A 10,649-nucleotide genomic window follows, 5' to 3' on the forward strand; every position below is an offset into this window, starting at 1 on the left:
CACTGTCTGACATATTTTCTCACATTAGCTTATCGTCAAGCACTAGTGCATGGTATGATTTCTGTTCTTGTCTGATTTTTTCGCTGGTCGAACAAGCAAGTATCGTACAATCCGGTATTCGTTTTTCTAAATAAACATCAAGTATCCTCATAATATATTATCATCTTCAACACTTGAAGCCGCAGTCATGCCTCGTCTTTGGCTAAACACATTTACAAGGTGAGTCCATATCTTTTGACTGACTTCCTTACGGGCTACGCGATCAACTGAAAAACATATCTGTTTACATTTCAGAAACCGTACAGCACCTGCATCATCTGGACAAGATGACCTTCTTCACAGTTCGCCCTTATCAACACATGAAGGTGGGCGATCTCGTTCGCAGCTCGTTCTCTCAGATCATCTCTGGCTTTTCTGAAGACTTGCGAAGTCATATGCGAAGTTGAGATGACATGCAGTTGACTGACTCTCATTTCTTATCCTCGGATCCTTCCAGAGTCGGCATCTAAGCAGAAACAGCCACTAACGGAAGCCGGAAAGGATGATCATGAGCTAAGAGATGGTTCGAGCTCAGCCTCCACTCAATATTCCATGAAACGTCTTACTCCCCGCTCGCATGCCTTGGAAAGTCTGGCATCTTCGCTTCCACAGAAGTCTCCTGTACCATATCTCAGCAAGCGATTACCTTCTCCTCCAACAAGAGAAGAGCATAGCGACAATCACGCGGACCCTTCGAACTTGACCCGGCGAATGGTTCACAGTGTGCGAATTGATCACTCCATCTCTGGAAGTAGAGGTAAGTTTTCATATCAGGGCAAGTTCGTGCTTAGGCTTAAACTGATGTAGCCACTCATCAGGTGCCACCTCTACCTCTACCTCTGCCCTCGACTTTCGCGCCACGGAAGACCGTGTTGTTCCATCTATATGCCTAACATCATCCCCGAAACAGTCAATGTTGATGGAGATAAAGTCTTCAGAAATTGTACGAAAAGCAGAACAAGATCCCATCCCTGCTGGACAATCTTTGAGAAGGAAACCCGACCAAGAACTCGATCATGTAGCGGCATCACTCATCGAGAGTCCACAGAAACCCGACGCTTCGGGGGGAATTTTCCTCGTGGCCTCTCATGGAACCACTACACCCTCTACGACAACTAGAAGCGGGACACATACAATTCCATCTATCTCGCTTTCTAAGAGCACTCAAGCAATCGATGGGCATCAGTGCACAGATGGCGGACCAGTCATTTCGGGAAAAGCGGCTGAGAAATCTCCTGAGAAGCGATCGAAACATAAGAGCCGAACTAATGAGGAGGTCAGAGCAAAAGAGAAGAGAGAAAGGCATAAATCCTCACATCCGAGACTGGAGGCTAATGACATCTCGGGCGAACCGGAACAATCTAGCTCGGGTCTCAAGAGCAGAGTAAGAAAGAGTTCATCTCATTCACATCGTCGCGCAAGTAGTTGTACACAAGGAATACCAACCATCACTGATAAGGACGGGAAAAGCCTCGACTCAAAAGAAGAGAAACCCTCTGGTTCATCGTCTCGCCGTAGCGGCGAGAAGAAGAGACACTCATCAAAAAGTAGCGAGCAAAAGCATCTAGTCAACTCTGATGAAGGCATGAACCGGAATGAAAAGGTTCGAGCCAAATCTACTAGAAGCAGGTCGAAATCAGACGCCTCAAAGGAGAAAGCCTCCCGAGAACTGCATAGGTCTCAGCGCGCTTCTATGGCTGCGCCATCTCAGGCTTCCCACTCAACACCTCGCGAACAGCTCTCCAAATTGGATCTTCTAAAGACAAGGGCATCCATCTCGAGTTATTCGCCTCTTGCGGCATTCCTTGGTACCACCTCATCAAGCGCAGCAAATACTCCAGCCACCTGCTCACCGTTACAAAGGCTGCCATACTCGTTCGAAAATGCCTTGAAGGGGAGTAAAATTGAAGAAGAAAACACTTCCAAAACCGAATCACCCGAGTTTCGCAGTCTATTTGCGTCAATGCCTCCTCAAGTTCCCAAGACAAGCACTCAACTGGATTGCATCTCACCGACCAATACCCAATATGATTCGTCCTTTTCCAGCGCGAAAATTCCAAACGTGGTCACTCAACTTGAAGACGCGGGGTTACCCCAGAAGAGCACGAGTCCTGCGCAGGAAGTCTCGCATCTTTCTGATAGCGAAGCAAACAATTCGGGACGTGAGTGATGTGCTCAATTTCCTTGAAACCTTTAGACTGCCTGCTAAGCTGGTGTTTCGGCACTTACTAGGTGATCAACCTGAGAGTATTGGTCAACAATGTGAAGAATTCATTGCACTCAAGAATGGCCAAGAGATATCTCGTCAGATCGTTTCTGAACAGAAAGCTCTGGAATGCCTTGCCAAAGAAGAATTGAAGTCTATGTCAGATGCGCCTCTGAGAAGGGCATCTATTATGCCGATCTCAGTCAAAACCTCTTCCTCCGTACTTTCGGAAAACGAAGATCCATTGCGAAAGTATTCAACGGTATCCTCTGTATCGACGCAATGCTCGTCATTATTTTCCAAACAGACATCAGGGAGTCCTACGACACCCCCGTCATCTCATTACGCAGAAATTACGTCAAAATCATTTGGTGAATTTGCGATGTCAAACATTTCAAGCACGGAATTGACCACAGAAGATCCCAGCATAGATGACATAGAGTCAAAGGATCGCTCAGAGGCGGGAGAGCTTGAACACAGGGGTGTTCCACTCGAATCTCTGACCAAGGATTCTAATGTAAATTCAACGGGATCCGATTCAAAAGAGACGAAGAGCAAAAAAGAAGATAAGCTCACGAGTGAAATTGATCAAATCCTTGCCGAGATCGGGCAAATTTTTCCAGAACCCCCACAAGAAGACGGACCGGATGAATCTCTGAAGAACGAGCGGGATCGAGGAGTGGATGTGATCAAAAGTATCGGTCCCGACCTCAAAACTAAGGCAGATGAGATTGAAAAAACTGCCACATCACCTCTAAAACTTTCGAAACGTCACCGGTCAAGGACTGACCTCTCAAACCTGGATCCTATTTATGAGGGAGTAATCGACTCACCTGCATCTATGCAATCGCCAACTACTCTATATCCGGTTTTGGAAAGCACTTCCGAGTCGTGTATGGAGGCAAACCTGCGTGAACACATGAAGACATTCGAAATGACCGACCCGAGAGGGAAAGCCTCCGAACGCCAGTTTTCTAACTTCTACATGGATCTTGGTCACTACACCGATCATGTCATTATGACAACTTCAGACGAAAAGAAAGATGATGACGTTCATTTCGGTGGACAAGATGTGCGGGAATATAACCCACAGAGATCTAAGTTGACTATTCAAACTGGCAAGAGCCTTCAAAGGACATCTGATCTTAGTTGTGTGACTCCCGCTATGAGGATAAGACTTTCGAATTCCCTGAAGGAAAAGAATGCGACATTGGTAGAGGTTGAGGAAGCACAAAATTCTTCTTCGTGCGTAGTTGAAGGATTTCCTGAAAGCGGCAGCAACAACACTGTAGGAATTGCAGAAGAGGACGTGCTGTTCCACGCGAGTCCTGATCAGGCAAATATGGACGACCACTTCGAATCGGAAACTACTCCACATGACGACTCCTCTATAAAAATAAGTGATAAGGTTCCGCAAGATATAAGTCAATCGAATTTAGACGAGAGCGGCACATCAGCTGATTCTGCGAAAATTGACGCGACTCACGAACAAAAACAAATGCTGGAAGCAATGACTGGCCAGCGACGTAAGCCTAAAATATCGCGACGTGCAACAGAGCCGGGAATGCGCCCTAAAGATCAAGCATCTGACATAGGGAGTCCCAGTGTGACAGAAAAGGTGCCAAGCGAGGCGGCTGCCGAAAAGGACACTGTGAAAGTCCCGAAGCCGAGGTTTGAACACGCACTTTTGCGACATCCTAGGATACTTCAAACATTGATTTCTCGCATGGACTACTTGGACTTTTACACGCTACCTCAGATCTCTCGCAAGTTACGATACGGTTTGAATTCTGGAGAGCCCCGTGAGGTGATATTAGAGAGATACCTAGGAGCTGTTGGATATCGCAAAGAGCCTTCCGAAGAATACATGTATTCTACCCAAGGATATCAGACGAAGGGACCCTCCGGTGTGCGCACTAACTACCGCCAAACTCTTGGGTCCACGCCTAGTAACTCTTCCAACCCATTGAGACGATTGAGGTCTGCTTCTGTTATCTCCCTGTCTAGTAGACTAAAAGAGCTTCAGATCAGTCTGAAAGACTTGCATGCCTACTATACAGGACTTGAATTTGGCCCAGAAGAACTTGCAGAGTTGGCGGATAGATTAAGATCGAGCGGTTTGGATCTGCCAACGTTCAGAATGATCCGGGCATCTACCAGATCGTATAACAAATTGCTAGTTAGAATCAGATCTCAGTCAGCTCTCTTGGAGGAGGAAAGTCAGGCACCACGAAGTACGAGTTATCATTTAGGAAAACCTCTCCTTCCTATATACGCTCTCGGGAAACCAGCGGTATTCAAAGTTTGGGTCCCTACCGCAGATTTGTGGATGTCCCGGGAAGAACTAGTGGAATGTGAACGGGAGCTATGGAAGTGAGTGCATTGTACCATGAAACAGTCAAAGTACGAAAAGGTTTTTTGACGTATCTTATAATTGTTCAGGTCAGAAGTTAGACCGTTGATGAGAAGGGGTGATGTGTGTCATAACACTGCCGTAGGCGCCCGCGTAAATGAAGGTCGAGTTTTGTTCGACGGAAGATGCTTGCAAGATCTAGATATCACTTGGGATCATCTCGGGCACCTTCCTGTCAGTTCATCCTTTACTATATCTACCGTTTTTGTCAGGATATCTGACGCCTTATTGTCTTTCATCGCCTCCAGCCATGGCTCAACATGTTTATGTTTCCTCCTTCATATTACCACCATGTGATCTCATCATCTACCACCACCCCGGTCTTTTTCCTAGATTTGACCGAATTCAAAGATCAGATACAAAGAACTATGGAACTTTGTAAAGATAAAGTTCGCGTTCCTACCAATCAAGTTCAAGTCATGCGTCGAAACTCTTGCTATCGAGTTCAGCGATGGGTCTACAGATCTGTGGTAAGAGTCACGCCAGGTACAAGAACCTCAGTAGTTGAAGGTTTGAGAGAGTGGGACTCGCCCGACATGGGTTCTGGTCTGATACATAGAGACTGGGTTGGAAAACTAGTCATCGAAGTCGAGGGAACAACTGAGAAGGCTAGGGATCTGGTCCAACGATGTACCAAAGCTTCAGTTGATAGCTTGATATCTGCAGATAAGATATCGTCCTACCGATTCGCTAGCAAGGAACAGCAACAGGCGATGCGTGTCAAACTAAGAAGTGCGCAACTTTCCCCGTGGAAAATTATCCGTGAAAGGTCAAGGCCAGGGCTCTTATGGCTTCAGTATGTTTTCCGCTCGTTATCTACCACTTGCAAAAATGAGGGCTGACGATTAAGTGTGTAACTTTTGTGTTATCTCCGCAGAGCTGCCTATTACGCCAATGAGGAAGACTTGATTGAGTGAGGAGACCAACAACAGCGAGGGAAAGCTAGAGATATATTCGACCTGGTTGAAGGTTATTTATACACGTTTTGTAAGTATTCAAATATTTCATGGAATTTTGGTAAAACGCGGATCAAAGTCGCTCAGTGGAGCTCAGGGTTGCGTAAAGTACTGGATTTACGGCCAAAGACTTTAACTCTCAGTCTAGAGTTGAAAGTAGTTTTTTTCGTAGTTGGTGTTCATATTAACTGAGTGGAATCAGAGAGTTGGAAAATAAGGCAACGACAAACTGAAGAGCCTGCGATTTCAAATATGCCCGAGAAAATCTGGATGTGACGAATAACCTTTCGTCTGTTCGATGTCCCCCCAAAGAACTGGAATTCGGCAAGATGGAAAATTCACCACATGCAACTAGTGCTCATCACCGCCATTCTCACTTCTCAACATTGCAGAATATTCACATCCCTGATCCGATTGCACATAGATCGTTCCACAGTTTATTCGGTTTATTTGTTCCCAACCACCCATACCTGGAAAAACAAAGGAGAAAAGAGTGTTCAGTGAACTTGTTTACTTTATCTCTTATTGTTTCCCTGAATTCTATTTTCTTAGTTCCCTATTTTCTTTAATTCTCTACTTGTTACGATTTTAACCTCACTATATAACTACATAATACTAATTCCGACATCCTATCTTGCCAATAATAGCGACTCACTACCGACGGGTTATTTCCTTTTTATAAAGTGTCACCAAATTTCTAATAATTCTTTTGGCTTTTTCCTCTCTGGCTGTGCTCCACTATCAGTCAATGAAGACATTACAAAATGGTTTGATTTCAGTTTTTACACGGTTGATATCATACATATCTATTTATTATAGAGTTCAGATTGGTTGATTCCATAGAACTATCTCCATTTGTTCTTTATTTTCAATTATTTTTTAGGCTCGACATGACCTTGTATGTTTGTGTGCTGCTAAGTTTTTTTTACACCCACAATATTTGTATGTTCGTGTGTGATGCCTTCGGCCTTCCCTCAGGGGTCTTTTCTTGTGCTCGCTTTTTAATTTCGGCTTTTCTCATTCTGTCTCTTAGTCTCAGTGAGGCAATTCAAAAAGGACCTTTGTGCGTGCTGCTACGCGGCACCACTCCGCGTACACTTATGATCCGAGAGTAGAGAGTGACCAAAGTGTAACTCTTTCCACCCTGGCTAATTCCTCATTTCTCTCCTCCATTGATATTTTGTTTTCCTCTTCTACGCCTCAACACGAGTGTTTTTTTTGTTCTGTATATATAAGTAAATGATATATGTTAATGGACGCTTATGCTATATACCCATATTCCAAAAATTCATGTCTACCATTTGAATTCTGGCTCCTGGACCTCAGAGATATTCCAGGTCTCTCATTTTGAAAACAAAGTAGTGGTCTCAGAGATGTGAATAGCTTTATCTTTTCATAAGAAAACTTCACCATCCCACACTGGATGGCGAATTCTCAAATCACATCCTGATAACATATGCTTCACACAGTAGCATACCAGTCACAATATATAGATCTAATTCTAGTTCTTATAAATTCCTCAAGTTGGTCCTGACTTTGAGAATTTCCCTTTTGGTATTGTGAAATCTTATCTTTCATGTTGAGCTTGGCCTCATGGCCTGTATCCTTTCTTGATTTCTAGTGATGAACTTTAAGTCCTTACACTTTATGGCACGGCCATTCAAATTGACACATATTGCAACATCTGTAGACACCTCAGTGATAGAATGCTGGTATCCATACTACCACGGGTCTGAAGTCCTTCAGATGCACCATGGAAAGAATCCTGGACAAGAACTTCCTGGATATCACTGCCAGCATTAAAGAGGTTCCCGGATGGGAATATGGGTCCTAGGGACCAGATTCCCCTTCTGTTACTGTTACACAGCTTCATGAATATTTCCCAAGTAGCCATTGTGACACTGCGGGAATTATTAAGTTCAAAACCCAATTGAGTGAAGTTGTGGTGTCCGAGTCCCAAACTTTTCTCAATCATGGATCTCGTTCACAACTTGTTCACAACTTGTTCACAGGTTTCCCTTGAATACTCCCTTGATATCCTTTACTGAGCCCCTTTGTTTGTTCTCAGCCATGAGGATCATGGACAAACTCCCTTTTATGTAGAAACCTTTGATAAATACAACACCCCGTCTGTATTTCTAAAGATTTGTCACAAACAATCGGCATGCTCTCGTGTTGTTGGTTAGCTGCCTATGTACACAATGGTGACCAAACAAGGCTTCCTGGGGCACATTGGAAGTATTGAAATAAATGTATACTTAACAAGAGACCAGAAAGATGATCTCAAGCAAGACACAAGTTGGTGAGTAATTGCAAAGAGACTTTTGTATGTATATAACCCAAAACACGTAGTAAACCAGTTGGTAGGGTAGATTGAGGGAAACTTGTGAACCTAATGTGAACAAGTTGTGAACAAGATTGGCAATTGAGAAAAGTTGCGGACTCAGACACTGCAACTTCTCTCAATCAGGATTCAAACTTATTCATTCCCGCTGTGTGATGTATGTAGTCAATGTTTCAAAATGCTTGTCTCAATCTGAACAAATTTACAGAATGTATTACATGTGATTTGCTTATTCAGATGAGCAGATAACTGAGCAGAACTATATGTACCTGATAGCTAAGGGTACATTTGGTAGCGATTATTTTTGTCAATTATTTTGCAAAATAATTGCTGTTGAAAAAGTACGTGTGGGACCATTTATGGTACCCCAAAATAAACTCCTTCCCCATCCCCAAAGGAGTTTAAAAGGGTACTTTGGATAAACACCAAAAGGGAGTTTAACCATGCAATAAACTCCTGTTTGGACTCAAAAGTTCATTTCGAAAGACTTCGACCCTCCTCGGTGTCATAGCAAGCAAACCAGATGCTATTTCTTTGACTCAATCAACACCTTCAACACTACACCATCACCTTCAACACTCACCAGCCAATCTTCATTTCTACTTTTAGCTCTTAGCTGCCTTTCCTTCTGATTTTGTCTCACTGATCATTGCCTCCAATCTATCTTGTGTTTCTCAAGTCTCAATTTGAATCTAGAACTGAAATTCATCCTGATCTTTGGTGTAAAAAGTTATTGTCTTTTGTGATACACATATGAAAGCGTTAAAACCAATTTTGATTGCAGAAGCAAATTCTCGATTGTTCAATTTAATTTTTTAGTGATTTTGCAATTTCAATCGATCGGTCAATTTCAATCGATTGGGCAATATCAATCAATCATTCAAAATAATTCATTTGTTGAATTTCAATCAACCATTCAATCATGATCAATTTTTGAACGTCCAGAAATACAACACAAATCACCCTTGAAAGATGAGATACATAGAAAGTGAAGCAGAGTATTGGAATTGGATTTTTTGTTGAATTTGATTGATGATTCAATTTGAGTCAATCATTCAATTTTGTCCATTCCATCCTAATTGATTGTTCAACATTGACTTTGATTGAAAAGTTGTTGGATGGGGATAAAGAGGACAAAGATTGTGTCACATGATCATTGCTTGGATTGGAGATTGCCAAAGCATATCCATACCGGTCAATGTGAGGTGGTAGAATGTGACAGTGAAGTGAGGTGAGGTGAGAGAGGGAGTGAGAAACTTTGGTAAACAGTTTGCACACAAGATACGTCTGGTTAGGATTTTCCACCAAACGTGATTTTCTCAAATGGACCCATAACGGAGTTTTTTTTGAAGAAAACTCCATTTGACCAATAAACTCAATTGCCCCGGGGCAATGTACCTGGGGTCAAATGGAGTTTACAATCCGTAAGTGCAACCAAATGTACCCTAAGGATTTACTCAGATGTTTGCACAGATGTAGCATATGCTTTATGGCTCAGTTTTGCAGTGTGAGATGATTTGATGACCCATTCTCCTCTCAATGAGATTCCCAACCTCTTTAATGCTGGCAGGGTATCTGGCTCAAAGGACACTTCAAACCATACCAACCATATTGGTTGTGCCAATCATGATAAAACGTTGCACATATGCAGAGCTCATGGATGTCTTCACCAAACATCAAGCAACAACTATCCACTTGAGATATACTCACACTCACCATAGTCTATGTGTACATTTTAAGCCTATCTGAACCAGGTTGTTTTCAATCAAGATTAAAACCAAGACCTAAGAAGCCTACAAATCTCACACAATATCACTATCAATATATGTGGTGCTGACTAGCCTCATATAACAGGAAATTATTCATGTACCCAAATATTCTCATCAATTGATCTTGAGTCTAGTAGAAACCATTTGGCTACTCTTGACATCTTGGTTTGTCTATATCTTAGCTTCACAGTCTAAATTTAAGCTTTACAAGTTTTAATTAACTTTACAATATAAGTTGGAAATTAAAAAATCACTGACACATATGAGTGACGTGCTAAAACTAGCGATCAGTCTATGCATTAATATCAGAGCCATCCCTCAGGATTTGGCAGTTTAATAAAAGAGTGGCAGGAAATTACGGAATCCTAGGTGATTTGTAGTGATCATTGGCTTGAAATATCATTCCTCTTCTTGTTTCACTACTGGTGTGCGATCAGAGCGATGATCGGAGTGACCAAAGTGAGTAGAAGAGGGAAGGGAATTGTTAGAACGATGAGAGTTCGCTAGGCCTCGTAAGGCAGGGTCTATGTGACGCTCTCTGTTTGTGGTTGAGCTAGAAGAAGACATTCGTTGATGATGGGAAGCTCGTTGGGAAGGAGATGATGGGGGAGTTGGAGTTGGAGAGTCTTCAATAGGTACCGCTAGCTCAAATGTGCTTGAAGAGGGTCCCGGAAGAGGTGTGTGAAGATGAGAGGTCGGGATTGAGGTGGGTTTTGTGGACTGAGGAAATCGTGATGAAGGTGCAGGTTCGGATTCAGAGATAGGTACGGCTAACTCCCATCCTTTGGGATGTCGGATCACGGCTGGCACGTTTGTGTGATCAGAGGCAGAGATAGGTACAGCCATTTCCCAAGTTCGTGGGGCTTGTGGGGTGATCTCTCCTGGATCATCATCATCTTGATGGGCCGTTGTAGAAGGATCC

The 10,649-nt window shown here is 43.1% G+C and overlaps 1 protein-coding gene across 1 annotated transcript; it reads left to right on the plus strand.

Moving 5' to 3' along the window:
• Positions 1–187: 187 nt before the first annotated feature.
• Positions 188–5,575, plus strand: MELLADRAFT_112328 (uncharacterized protein; the record flags this gene model as incomplete). The annotated part of the gene is made up of 8 exons (XM_007416801.1): positions 188–219; positions 295–365; positions 497–796; positions 858–2,201; positions 2,272–4,618; positions 4,688–4,832; positions 4,907–5,454; positions 5,536–5,575. 8 exons carry the CDS (start codon positions 188–190, stop codon positions 5,573–5,575), a joined length of 4,827 nt encoding a protein of 1,608 aa, XP_007416863.1.
• Positions 5,576–10,649: the final 5,074 nt, after the last annotated feature.

Source organism: Melampsora larici-populina (assembly GCF_000204055.1).
Source record: "Melampsora larici-populina 98AG31 unplaced genomic scaffold MELLAscaffold_64, whole genome shotgun sequence".
Taxonomy (NCBI): Eukaryota; Fungi; Basidiomycota; class Pucciniomycetes; order Pucciniales; family Melampsoraceae; genus Melampsora; species Melampsora laricis-populina.